At 33.1% G+C, this 14,942-nt stretch overlaps 1 protein-coding gene across 1 annotated transcript in view; it reads right to left on the bottom strand.

The window, feature by feature from the left end:
- The window catches only part of DYNC2H1 (dynein cytoplasmic 2 heavy chain 1), a 167,775-nt gene that overhangs the window by 106,146 nt on the left and 46,687 nt on the right, over positions 1-14,942 (bottom strand). The window contains exons 52-64 of the mRNA XM_062567281.1: positions 14,286-14,428; positions 13,163-13,244; positions 12,679-12,833; positions 10,712-10,849; positions 9,547-9,660; positions 8,512-8,672; positions 8,241-8,364; positions 7,382-7,503; positions 6,608-6,694; positions 4,403-4,529; positions 3,021-3,162; positions 2,374-2,483; positions 441-539 (exon numbers count right to left, since the gene is read on the bottom strand). Coding sequence (XP_062423265.1) covers positions 441-539; positions 2,374-2,483; positions 3,021-3,162; positions 4,403-4,529; positions 6,608-6,694; positions 7,382-7,503; positions 8,241-8,364; positions 8,512-8,672; positions 9,547-9,660; positions 10,712-10,849; positions 12,679-12,833; positions 13,163-13,244; positions 14,286-14,428 — 1,604 coding nt within the window. The remainder of the gene's footprint in view (positions 1-440; positions 540-2,373; positions 2,484-3,020; positions 3,163-4,402; positions 4,530-6,607; positions 6,695-7,381; positions 7,504-8,240; positions 8,365-8,511; positions 8,673-9,546; positions 9,661-10,711; positions 10,850-12,678; positions 12,834-13,162; positions 13,245-14,285; positions 14,429-14,942) is intronic.

Consider the following 14,942-nt stretch of genomic DNA (forward strand, 5'->3'; position numbering starts at 1 on the left):
GGAGAGGGAAGCATAGAAAGGCAAACTGTAGAAGTAGTACTAAATGTTGACATCCCAGTTGCAAATAGTCTGACTTCATTGTTGAGTCAACAAATTATCAGTACCATGTTCAAAAATATAGGATCAAATTTTTGAACTGTATAAGCACATACTTTTAAAATAAAACAGTAAAGCAAAATGCAGACCGATCTTTTCAATACAGCTCATTCACACTCACTTTGAGTACAATTCTGTGATCTTATATATGGTTAAAATGGATCTCAGTACTTGTTGAAATATATAATCATTTAAATCTAGAATCCTGTGAGAAATTATACAGTACATGGAATATGACCACATTTTGGTGACCATGATCGTATCTCTTAATAAACTGTTCTCTGAAGTTTGCATAGAGGTGCTCAGGTAGAACAGAACAGTAAGAGCAAGAATGAGTACTGGACCTGCTGGTTAATAACTTCCAAACGTGATTCTTTCAAATGCGTCTTCAGCCATTCTGTAGCCCTGAAGGAAGGATCTATCAAAAATGGGCAAACTTTGCTCTAGAAAAAAAAAGATACTTATAGTTATTAAAATCTTCTGTTTAAGAATGAAATTTAATCTTTTGTTTCCCCAAACTAAGATTTTAGTCATTTAAATATCTTTTTGTTTTATATAAACTGTTGAAAAAAAACAGTACAGCCTATTAACAAAATGAAAACAACCAACAGTAGCAGAGAAAATATTCTATTTCATCTTGTAAAAAACTAAAGTGTCTGGTGTTTGGCCCACTCAAGTTAGGTAGTTCTATATCTTCTCTAAAAACAGGAGTCTCTATAAAACTGTTATAATCACAACAACTTTAAAACTTAGAAGCACAGGTATTATTTTTCTAGCCTTCTCCTGTACTGGACAAAGGTACAATACTTTCATTTTTACACTTTAATGCATTTTAAAAAGATTAAGTAATATAAATATTGTGCAGACATATATATAGATACAAACAGCATTATTATGATAATCAGAAACAAATCTATATTCCAAAATTGCAATGTACAGTATTTTGTATGGTAATATCATCATCACCTATTACAATGTATACTAATGAGATAAGCAGGCTTCCATTTTAATAAAATCTCATTTCCTTAATGTGTGGTTCCCATAACAGTTCTCAGTGAAGTTTGTTACATAAGATAAAGACACATTATGCCAAAAGAATGCAAATAAAACCATAGACAGCATTCTAAATGCTGAGACTTTAATAATTAATATACCAATCAGGTAAGGGCTCAGAACTGATAAAATGGTCACACACACAGTATTCAGACAGATGACAGTGATATTGTAATTGAAAAGAGAGCTCCTAGCAACTGACGTGCATTTATGAGACAAACACATTTTCAGCAATTCTCTGATTCAATTTAATAGAAGAATATTTTACTTTTTACATTCCATTTATGAGTCCTACTGTTCCAAACTGAATGACTACACATCTCAAACTGCAACAGTGGCAGTACAGGGAACCATGGAACATATCCAGGCTTCAAGTGGTGATAAGCACAGAGATTTGAGAATTGTACCATCATTCGTAAAATATAATTCCCATCCTGGTTTTAAAAGGATGCTAAAAAATATTATACAGGTACAGAATGATTAGAGCTTAGGAAGGGCTTGGAAACAATTCTTCATTCACAGTGAGATTTTTAAGAGCTCAATCTGTTTAACTAAAGAAAAAAGATGAAAAGAAGATTTGATTATAGTACCTAAGCACTTCTGAGGCTATAGAGCAGTATGTATTGAAGAACTCTTTACTAAGAGAGAAATAACTAGATCGAATATCAAGATGATAAACGAAGATAAATTTAAATTAGAGAAGAGGCTAGAACTGATTTATGAGAATCATCAGTCACTCAAACTGGGCATTAACTGAATGGCATCTTATATCCTCCATCACAGAGCTAGTGGGATGATCCTTTAACATATAAAATATAGATATTTAGAAAGGTATCTGTATGTAGCATTTTCCATTTTTACAAAGAAAAGAAATTCAAAATGAAAGGTCAAAGTGTACATTTATTGTGCATAAATTTCCGATGATTATATTAGTGTCCACAGTTATTCACACCTTACGTTTGAATAGACTGATAACAGATTTGTTCTGTAGAGATGAAAAGAAAAAAAGAAAAATGTCTATTTTCTTAAACTGTTTTGTCCCTTTTATTTGGAACTATATAGAGTCATGCACGTTAAAAATGCTGTATTTGTTCCCGTTTACAAGTTTCACAGTACCAAAAGATTTTTTTTAAAAATGAAGGAGTTCAAATTTCCAGAAAGACATGTTATAGAAATTTGCAGAAACTGAAATACTTCCAAGACAAGATACAGAAACAAATTTACCTGCAAGATAACAACAGCATTTTCTATTGAAAGGTCATCTGAGGGTAAACCTTCACTCTTCCAGACTAACTCCTCACTTTCTGTACACAGGAAACGCCTTACATCAAACTCTGGCAAATGAAAAATGTATTTATTATTTATAAGTTTGTGTGAATATTTATAGTCTGCATATTTTTTAAGCCTTCACCACTTTAAATGCATTAGAGATTCTTCTAACATAGTGTAAGCCTGTACATTTCCCTTACATTCTTTTATTTTGTTGCTTGGAAGATATTGCTATTGGCTTATATTATAAAAAATATTTAATGGTGTTAACTAACACATGTTCCACAAAAATGATTACTGAAAAAGCAGAAGCATACAGAATCCACAGGCAAATTAGCAATAGTTAATGTGAAAAGGTTCATTAATATAATTTTTTATATTAAAAAAATAAAAAAGAAAGAGAAAGAGAGAGAGAGAGAGAGAAAGAGAAAGAGAAAGAGAGAGAAAGAGAAAGAGAGAGAGAAAGAAAGAGAAAGAGAGAGAAAAAGAAAAAGAGAAAGAGAAAGAGAAAGAGAAAGAGAAAGAGAAAGAGAAAGAGAAAGAGAAAGAGAAAGAGAAAGAGAAAGAGAAAGAGAAAGAGAAAGAGAAGAAAAAAGAATTACTTTCAAGGTCTGCTGATTTTGTCCATTCATCCAAGCTGGCTTTTCTCTGGTCCTCTGGGGCAGCAGAAAGATAGGTAATAAATGCAGCTGCTAACTGAGCTCTTTTAGGCAATGTAGCCAGTTCATCTTCTATCTCTGACACCTTAAAGACAAAAATTTGGAATGTATAGTAGTGTTACAAAAAAAAAAAAAAAAAAATCCTATGTTAAGATTGCTCATAAGTTATAAAAAGTGGAATTAAATCTGCCTGTCACTGACAATACAATTTGCATTTCAGACTTCTATATCTAGCAAACCTACTGTAACACAGATGTGAAAGTGCAGAAAAAGTTCTTTTTAGTTCTGAGCATGGACAGGTGTTTTTCAGAATTTAGCTACTAAGATCCAGGAATCTGATTTCAGTTTGCCACATATGAGCATTTAAATAATTAATATAATAAGAAATTGGAGATCCTATAATATCACTAGTTAACACCACTTATGCAGATACCAAATACTACATGAATCTATTCTACTCAAAAATGTGATTTGCTGCAGACTCACATGATAAAATACATTTTTATGTCTTTGAATATCTTATTTGCACTATACCACTTCTGCTTTGAGATATTCAAATATTTTGGAAAAATTTAGGGTATATCAAAATAATATAGAAGACTGCCATAATTGGCTTGGAAGTATTGTCACATTTTTGCTTCCTTTAATCAAACTGACTTTAAAAAGTGACACTTAAAAGCAACTTTTTAATACTTCCTTTTTACTTTAAAGTGAGATGAACACAGCTTTTTCTCCTCTAACCTAAACCACACTCTCATTATGGGACGAGTACCTGCATGCCTAAAGGTTTGTCAGTTTTTCTCCAAAATATCATTTGAGCTAGTAAGATATACTTTCTCTAATTTAGAAATAGAAAGGTTTGTGAGCACATAAAAGATTTCAAAAGCAACACAAAATTTTGATTAGGTCTACATCAGCATTTCCAAGATAGATACAAAGAAAGTGATTTATTTTAAGATAATGACTGCCTAATACTTTCCAAAAATCTATCCCTTATAACCGTAAATGCTGAAAAGCTCAGCCATCTTAACAAGTACCTTATTACTGTGATTGAAAATGGTGAAAAAAACATTAAATATTCTGTATCAAATGAACTTTTCACACATTCCATATCTATACGATATAGGTAAAATAACTTGCACAATGAAATAAAAGGAAGTTTCATAAGGAAAAAAAAAAAAGTTTTCATTTCTGATGAGGAATCATGTAATTGTACACTTACAAGATCAGCAGAATGCTGAGAACCCATAATCTGCAATGAGTACAAAAACTGTCTTTTAAAAAGTATCAGTTATAACATGTATTTTATGAAAATTTTCACTAACCTGGGTGTTCCATCTTTTGTGTTCCCTATCTAGTTGACTTATGAGTACCTCTGCAGCTTCCAGTGTTTTCTGAGCTTTACTTAATTCAGCTTCAAGTTTTGCTGCTTCCGTTGTTCTACTCTGGAATCTGTAAAACAATTACTGTTTGTAATTGCTATCAAAAACTACTAAACTGATGAAGAATTTTCAAAGCAGCCTAACTGAACTTGTCATGAATTCCTCCCTTGTTATTTACAAAGAACACAACTACTACAATTCTCTTTTCTACTTTATGCTTCTTTGGCAGATGAGTACATTAGATTTTTCACTAACAAAATTTAGACATCCTGGTGAGACTTAAAAACATATTTCCAATATAAAACATAATGCCTGAAAAATCATTTTGTCTTCCATTTAAACAGTCTGACTTGATTATAGTGGTTGATGTTAAGCCTTGTTATGTGCCTAGTCATGACAATGGTAGGCTCAGTGCCATAATATAGATTTGTAACTTCTTGGTAAATTGTTACTATAAAAGCTTTAAAAGGGAAATCTGCTAATCTATGTATGAGCCCAACACAATACACAGTACTCTATTTTGTAAACTACTACAAAATAAGAATATGTGCTAATCAATAAGCAAGTTCTTCATATTCTTTTATAAAATTTAATGCATAATTAATTATTGCATTTAATAAATAATGTAGCTTTTAAATTTAATACAGGTATTTAATATCTGTAAACAGAGACAGTATCTAAGTTTTCTAAGACATCACTACACATTATATCAACGACAAGAATTTTCCAGTTTCTTTGCAGACTACAAAACATTATTTTTAATAATGTGTACATGTCAGGTTGTACTGATTACAAAAAACTACCTAATTAGAAAAATCAAACTAAACGTTTGGACTAAAACAGATTTGGAGAAAATATAAAAAAGTTCACCACAACAATTTTTATCCCACTGTATGTCAAATTCTTGACAAAACATTGAACGAAATGGAGATAGCCAACTAGCAAGCCATCAAAAAAGTAGATCAGTCAGAAAGAAATAGAACAGTCTTTGTTCAAGCTGAGATTAATCAAAGTCTTGTACAGGAATGTTTCCAAAGTTCTAACAAGATGTTAAAGTTCCCTTAGAGATATAGTGGAGATCAGAATCCTGTGCTGAGGAAGCAAGGCAATAAGCAGGACTAGCAACTCTGGACTTCAGGAGAGCAGATTTGAGCCTCTTCAGGGAACTACTTGGAGGAATTCTACAGGATAGGACCCTAAAAGGAAGGGGGGTCCAGGAGAGCTGGTTAATTAATATTAAGCATCACTTTCTCCAGGCTCAAAAGGGTTGCATCTCTATGAGTAAGAAGTAAGAGACATGGAGCTACTGGAGAGAGTCCAGCACAGGGCTACAAAGATGATTAGAGGACTAGAGCATGTGCCCTGCGAGGAAAAGCTGTGAAAGCTGGGACTGGTGAGCCTGGGGGAAGAGAAGACTGAGGGGGGATCTTATCAATGTGCATAGGTATGTAAAGGGATGATGTCAAGGGGATGGGGTCAAACTCTTTTCAGTAGTGCCATGTGACAGGACAAGAGGCAACAGGCACAAATTGAAACACAGGAAGTTCCACCTGAATATGAGGAACTTCTTTCCTGTGAGCGAGACAGAGCACTGGAATTGGTTGCCCAGAGAGGTTGTGGAGTCTCCTTCTCTGGAGATATTCAAAGCTCGTCTGGATGCGATCCTAACATGCTCCAGACGATCCTGCTTGAGCAGGGGGGTTGGACTAGATGTTCTCCAGAGGTCCCTTCCAACTTTACCCATTCTGTGACTCTGTGATAGTGAGAAGCAGTTGTTTTAAAGGAGCAATTCTTGTGAGCTATGAGACGGACTGCATTTTAAAACACAAGACTGCCCAAGAGGTTGTGGAGAATCCTTCTCTAGAAATATTCAAAACCTGCCTGGACACAATCCTGTGCAAGGTACTCTAGGCGATCCTGCTCAAACAGAGGGGTGGACTAGATGATCTCCAGAGCTCCCTTCCAACCTCAACCGTTCTGTGATTCTGTATTTAGGTCCACTGATGATGTAGTCAGCCTAATGTGGCTACTTTTGATGTAAATATCCACAGTGACATGTTACATTTGGTCAGAAAAATCTCATCGTATTCAAACTGTAAAATCATCAATGTTTTGATTTACATCTTGAAATAAACAAAACCAACATACTTATCTTTCAGTTCTGACACTTTTTGACCAACAGAGTTCAGAAGATCTTCTAAATTCTGTTTTCTGTCTTCAGTTTTCTTGAGATTACTTAAAAAAAAATGTAATGTTTGTTTTAAGACTATGAATCAAAAGGGAAAAAATGTAAGTGTAACAGAAATGTTAATACACAGAGAGAGCCCAAACATAGTTCTTCCTTATGGTTTATATTAAAAAAATCTGTTTTAACTTTTTAAAAAGTTCTGGCTGCTTTTTATCACAAAGAATAGTTTTGAAAATGCACACTAAGCATATTCAAATCTATTCTTAAAAGCAGAGATTCTCCAAATTCTTCCAGTATAGAACTTTAAGTCCTCACAAAATAATCAGTAGAGATCCCACAATTTATGGTTGGTCAGAAGACTATTTTATATCCACATGATTCTAAGGAGAAGCTGACTACACTTGCCACCTGGCTGAAAAAAACAGGAACATGGGTTTCACTGACAAAACAAGTTTTAAACATATCTATGATGTTCATTTCTCCCAAACACATTTCAGATGAGACTGGTAACTTGGGTTTAGCCAAAACATATCCAAAGTATAGCTCCCAAAGGAAAAAAAAAATGTACACTTCTGCTTTGTCCATGTTTGCATGAGCATTCCACCATCTATGGGCCAGGAATGGTTTGGGATTTCTTATATTTTTAAAGAACTTGAATTCCTCCTCACTGGCCTTAGTCTCACGCACCACTGTTGGAATTAAGAACATTTATTTTGCAATGGTCTCTAACTTACGCTTCCAAGCCAGCCTTTTCTTTTTCCAAAGGTTGTATTCGTTCTAGGACATGGGAATACTGGACATTGGCGTTCACCCAAGAGGCTAATGGAGCGGCTGCAGCACTGGCTCTTTTAGCATTCTGAAAAAACAGAATCAGTTCCAAAGAGTCCTCTAAGTAAAATATTATTGACATAAATACAGAATCTGCAAAGATTCACCAGTTATCAACACAGATATGCAGATTAGCCAGCTCCTCAACGGAACAAAACTTTCAAATCATTACAAACAGATTATATTGTAGGCCACCAATTTGTGTAAAGAAAATAACAGACAACTCCGAAGCTTCATTGAAGTTATAAAGTTCTAAATGAATCCATAATCTATCAGTGCTCCTTTTCAGGAAATTATCACCTTCCTTTTAAAAATAAGGAACCAATATTTTAGAATTCCTTTTAGTAGCTACTGCCAAATTAGGTCTCAATATCACCAAGCCATTTAATTATCTTTTTTTCAATTAACCATGAAGTTAAAGACTCTGTTACAATGACACAAAAAGCTAGTTACAACGCTTTTACCTGCCTTCTGATTTGTACCAGTGACACAAGATCTCTTAAGAACTTTAATGCCTGATGACTTATTCTCTCATCCCATCTCTCCTCAACTTCCAACAAATTCCTCGCTGTTAGAGGCAGTATGCAACAAAGTAGCAGAGTAGCCTCTGCTATATTTTTCTCTTTTATTGACAAAGACTTTTCTTCTGTAAGTAGAATTCATTTTCATTTTTCAGTAATTTAAGTGCATGTTTGTAAATCAGACAATTCTTTGTGTGTTTTCTTTTTTTTTAATTTTATTTTATATAGTGAAATCAAGAATTACCTTCGGATCAAAAGATGTTCTGTTTTTGGAAAGTAATTCTTCAACACTCTCTCGTATTTCTTTTGGAATGTTACGGGCATCAAAAGTTGCTATGTCTTCTCTCACTCCTCTTTTGGCCAAGAAACTGTAAAAGATATTAAATAGTTAAGTTAAAGATGTTATTTCTCTATGAAACTGAACTATTCTGCAGATACATTATTACTGAGTATAACAGAAAGTATTTCATTTTTTAAATTGCTGCCTACATTTAAAGTTTAAATAAAATCCTCACCTCTTCATGCTCACCCATGATGTATCAAAAATTCCCATCAGTCGTAAAACTCCCTCTAGTATGTCTCTGATTATGTCAGGAGGCATCCGTAATGACCGGATTTCTGACAAAGACTCTGGCTTTATATTTCCAACAGCTAGTTTAGCTTCATTAACCAGTGGCTTAAAACATAAAAATGTGTTAAAAAAATATGAGGATATAAGGAAATGAGCATTTGACTTTTCAGTTTTCATACAATTTCCTGTTCTTTTTTGTGTTAAATACTTTATTACCTAACCAATAACCTTTGATATGTGTTTATGTGAACAAAAGTTACTAAAAAATTTGGCATGTATTTATTTGTGACAACATACTTCCATATAACACTGTACATTATCATCCTGACATCCTGTAGCTTTTGATTCAGCACTTTAATTCATAAATGTTATGAAGATCTTAGTATCGGTCATACATATATGATATATCCCAAAATGATGGGATGAAAAGTAAAGACTGAATATCATGACTGAAGACACATGCCTCCCAAACGAAAAGGTTGCCTAATGCTCTCTTGAACAAGCAGTTTGCTACAGTGCCATTAAGATATATAACTTCCAGAACTAAAAAAATAGTTGGAAAAATATTGGTCATTGAACTATTCCTGTTAAGGTGATAATGCCAAGCCCTAGGATATTATCATTTTCACCCAGGAGAAATGATATAGCTTGTCTAAAGAAGATATTAGTAAAAACCACAGACCTCAGCTGTAGACTGTCCCAGGAGGGATACAGTAACTGGAGGTCAGATTTGCTCTGAAAAATCTTATTATAATTAACATCAAATAGAAAATAAATTTGAATGATGAAAAGACAAGATAAATCTGGTAATTAGAATGAACTGTTTTCTAATACATGAAGAGTTTTAATATCTAAATAATTGAGAGTAAAATTTTAGAAATAACAAGATAAATCCTATAGAATTATTTTGCACGGCAGAACTTGAGTCAGCCAAACAAACTCAGACTGCAAAAGATTACTTTTCCTTATCAGTTCTTACCTGAACCTCTTTTAGCTCATCTTCAATTTTTCTTTTTCTTTCTTCTATTTCTGCAGCTTCTTCTGCTATCTGTTGTTTTATTTTTTCCATTTCTGTTTTCTGCTCACTAGCACTCTGTAAGAAAGATTATCTTTAGTTTTCACATTTATACAGATTCCATTCTTCACATTTCTCTTATTTCTTTTAGTCTTCATTATAACTTGTACAGCACCAGTCATGCTAAAATATCTGAAAATATTTAATGATAAGATAGTTTAATTAAGAAAAATATATAAGCACTTAACCTCTAGGTTTAAGTTGATATTTGTTTGACTAAATTAGATGGAACTTAAGCACTTATTTATCACGTCTCCTTCTCTTTCTTTACTGTACCATGCAGAAGATTTATACTCCTACTTTTGGGGCTCATATGACTTAAAAAATGTTAGAGGCTATTTACACTTTCTGCTAAACTAAATAATCAGAATTCCATTAACACTTTTTTGATGTTGCTGGACCATCATCCTTCATTGCTAATGGCCTATACTTTGATTTTGTCCTACAATGTAATATCTGCTACCTGTGCAACATGTAACTCTACTGGACACAGATTTAAACAGAGATCAAGGGAAATGAGATAAAAACTCTCTGAGACTGCTGTATACAGCACAGCAGGTAACATACTAAACAAATCACTTTTTCTATCATTCAGGTTCAAGGAGTTATAAGGACTGAGATACTACCTACCCTTGTTTATGTTGATCTCAAAATACTAACTCATGAAATAAGCACTTTCTCATGGATCCAGAGAATTAATCTGTAAGATTTATTACTTAAAATACTGCAATTTATCAATATTTTCTTGGAAGTTCTTATTTGTAAGAGATATTAAAAAATGGATCAGCTTACATTTATAAAGTTCTAGGAAACCTTTCAGAGTAATCTATAGTAGTAAATATTACTCAGGTGCAAAAGTGACACTGATCTCTTCCTACACAATCAATTCAAATATGATTTAAATTATCTAATCCTCTCAGTTCTGTTGCAAATTTTTTCAAGCACCAGGGCTCATTCCTGGCAATTCCCTTAGGCGTATTCTCTTAAAAAACAGAAAGCAAAGTCAGTTAGAGAGACCAAAACAGAAAATGATTTTTTTTTCCATTGGTGATGTGATCATATACAATACCTGCATAGATACTGTAATTTCCTGGAGGGCAGCATCAGCTTCATCCTGCTTAGTTTGGAGTAATATACTTTGTTCTCCAGCTTTTCTGTTCAATTCATCTACTAGGGCTTTAGCTTCATTCATCTTTGAAACACCTGCCTATAAAAGTTCATAAGAAATAATTGTTTAGCAAGAAATTGTAAACAAATTTAAGCAAAGGTTCTTTACAAGAAGTATGTAGACACTAAAGGTCACATAGACTATTTTTTTTTTCATTTTTCTTTATAAAACAGAATGCTTATTCCCAGCCAACTGCTGTAAACTCTTGAGTTTACTCCCATTGTCTTTCACACTTGCTATGTGTGACTGCATATGATTCACTTTCTGACCATTTCAAGGAAAATCTCAATAGATTTTACTGAGAGTTCAATTGTCTTCTTTGACTTTGCATAAAATTTACATTCTATATTTTCTCAGTGTTATTTACAATACCTTCTTAATACTATTTAGCTCAAAAAGGAGATGTGATACTCAATGTGTTAGTATAAGGTCTTTTACTGTATCAAAAATCTAAAAACTAAATCCTCAAATAATAAATTTTTAAAAGAATAGCAAATGGTACAGCATTTCAATTGAGTTAAGCGATAATTATTTTCTCTCTAAAAGCAAATCTACAAAAGTTAAACAAACTAAAATAAACTAGGCTACCCTATAATCCATATTTGTACATTCTCTAAGGAACATAGACGTGCATAATCTAAATCTCAGGTATGTTTTAGATAACAACTTTCTTTATCAAGACTTTCTAAATGATTTGCTTCATGACAACAAGATGACAAAACTGTTTCAAAATTTATTTGAAAATATTAACTGGAAGATGTTTGATTTAGGATATGTCTCTAATTTTCATGTAAATGATTACTTCTATTTAGCCAAAGAAGAGAACAAGGACATCAGTGTTTGTCACAAATAAATCATAGTCCACTTTCAATTATTTTCCAAATAAATAGTAAAATCCACAATTTCTACCATGACAAACTCGTATTTTTGTAAACTGCTTAGTACGGAGATGGAAGAACATTTGCAAGCAGAATAAAAAGAGCATACAGCATAAGGCAGGGAAGTTGTATGCTTCTGACAGATGCTTATCCTGAGAACCATTTATTTAAGAATTAGTTTGGCAAGTGGGGTTTCAGAATGGAGAAGAGTAGCTGAAATGGAGGGGAAAAGTTTTGTGCTCTAAAGGATCACACAGAACTTTTTATAAATATATTATGAGAAGAAAAACAAGGAAGTATTGACATTCAAGTGCATTTCAAAAATAAGCATGTTATAAATAGAGAACAGGAGTAGCAGGTAGTTAGATGAGTAACAGGTAGTCTGTGAGATGAAGTGTATTTGGTCTAAAGCTGCATAAAGTTTTGATTTGTGAAAAAGGAGTTTGAAATAAACTCCAAAATATAAAGTGAGGATGTCACAGACAAGGGAATCTCAGTCTAAGTTACAGAGGAGCACCACGAGGCCAATAACAGCTTGTTGAACTAGAAAGATGCAAGAATCACACAGACAATGTAGTTGAAGTAGAGATAAATGGATGGATTATGGAGCTACAGCGGGAAAAAGTATACAAGCAGAGAATGAGAGTTAAATTGAAGTAAAGATGGTGGGTTGGTTGCAACACAATTCCACCACACAGGGCTTTAAAAATTTAAAGTACTTGCAATTACTATCAAAAAAGCGTATTCATTCTGATATATATAAGGAAATGTTAATGAAAAAAAGAAAATATCCTTCATTCTACAAGTCATATGAACAAAGATGTGCTTTAAGACTCAGACCAGTCCTCTCCTGAAACCACAGCATGAGCATGCACAGACAAGAAAACCTCACACAACCATGCTAGCAGCTACCACTCATAATACACAAAGTATTCCCAAATGTGAGAGTATTTTGGAAAGCTGTATGTCAAAAATGTTTTAAATACCTACCTGCAAGTGATTCTGCCTTTTTATCAGCTCTCTTCGTTTGCTGCTATTGATAGTACTGTATATGCGAAGAAATGTCATATACCTGCTGGGGGTTGCTCCATACAATTTACATGATTCATGGATTGTCAAAAATGACTTCAGAAAATCAGAATCATCTGTACAACATAATTTGATAGACAGAAAATTAATATAACCGTTCTTATCTTACATAAAGTAACTAAAAATAATACAACGTATTTTTTTTGAGGAATTAATGATCATTTTTTAAAACCGAATATATGCAGCGGTTGCTCGTGACAGAAGACACTGGGCTCAATGACCCAGGATGCACTTCCCAGATTAGCATTCCCATGTGAACAATGTCAAAATCTATGAATCTGCGTGCAAATCATCCATGCCCAACCGAGCACTGAAATAGTGTGTTTAATAATAATTAATAATAGCTAAAGAACAGCCATACTAATTTGCTCCATGCAAGTATTACCTGAATGTTTTTTCTTATGTTCCTTATATGCTTTCCCAGTTTTTCCTTGTTCCTCTGATTCATTCAAAAGCATTTCAGGTATCTAAAAAATAAACATGATTTTTTGTATCAAAGATATGTATAAAGAAAATTTAAGATTAAAAAAAATAATTTTAATTGCTAATCTGAAAAGACTGAAATGTACTGTCTGGGTTGTTTCGGGGGACTGGTGATATATATATGTGTAATGTGTACTGCATACATGTATTTGTGTGTGTGCCTACTGAGAATACATGTCAAGCCTTGCTACTTGTTGGACTTTGGGGCAAGGAGCTGTGGCAGCCTCTTCTCTATCAGAGCACCAGATTCGGCAACCTCCTGACATATAAAAGTACTATATATTTTTCTCAAACCCACATTGTGAACATCCTGAAATAAGTAGATTTTGATCCTAAAAAGAACACAACGGCGCTTTTCCATCAAGCAAAACACTTTACAGAAATTCAGGAATAACACAAGGTTTAAAAGCAATCACAGATCAACATAGTATGCATACAGCACACACGTAACAAACCTAGTTTTAAATGAGTTCTCATGCATAGTAATAATAGTGCATATCATCAGAGTATGCTAGTTGACCAAATCATTTTGCTTGCAGTCTATTTGAACATTTGTTGTGCTTAAATATTGCATTTGTGCAGAGTCAAAGTAGCAAGCATTTTGTTCAAATCAGCCAACAAAGAAAACAAAACATATCCTTACTGGTGAAATAACACTGCTTAACTGTTCTATATAATTTTCTCTTTTTATAGCATTGCACAAATTAACTGAATAAGCACAGAGACAATTGCTCCTTCACTAATTTAGATATTTTTTTTCTTCTCTATCAGAGCTCAGTTATATAAAGGTATTCTTTTAAACAAATGATATCACAGTTTTTTGATTAATGGAATACTTACAAAATATCTACAGAGAATAAAAAATAAACAAATAAATCTAAAATTATTAAGGAGCTTTTTTCAAACACTCTACAAAACACACTTTACCCTTGCTTTAGCTGAGAAGCATGTGAAAGTAGAAAGATGGCATTCGCAAAATAAAGCTAGCAATGTTCACTACTTTCCTTTTATTACTTTCTTTTTACCTTTCTCATACTGTTTTCAGACCAGCCTTCCATCCACAAGACCTGACATTTCTTGTACAGTGCTGGATTACTTTCACAATTTATTGCAAAATTTAAATTGGTAGAATCCATGATCAAGACAACATGCAGATTCTGTTGGATCCCTGAAGGAAATGCAACATATTTAAATATTCAGTAGATAGCAATCTGACTATGCAATAAACTTATTGTAAATACAAATAATTTTACAGACATGACTGACATTCAAATACTTATCATAAAACAATTTCTGAAAAAAAATACTATTACACTTCACACTGTGGCAGCAATGTTTATAAATGTAACTTAAGAAAGAAATTAATGGAATGTCATGCACTGCCACTGTGTGTATCAGTGTCTTTTTTTTTTTTTTTTTTTTTTTTTTAAGAAGAGACGGCAGTATTTAAATGGTTACCACTTGTTTACTTTCTAAACAACTTTGAGACAATTAGAAGTACTTCCTGGGCCCTTGACTATGGCCACCAATTTCTGTTTCAGTCACATACTTCTATCTATTTCTGAACTATTTTATCTTCCTGTTGGTCTGACAAAGAAGCACAAATAATTAGGAAACCTTTCTGTAAACATAAGCTTTCTTAAGACAACTCAAAATCCAAAGTGATTTGTAGGCATAATCAT

This window comes from Rhea pennata, chromosome 1, assembly GCF_028389875.1.
Source record: "Rhea pennata isolate bPtePen1 chromosome 1, bPtePen1.pri, whole genome shotgun sequence".
NCBI lineage: Eukaryota > Metazoa > Chordata > Aves > Rheiformes > Rheidae > Rhea > Rhea pennata.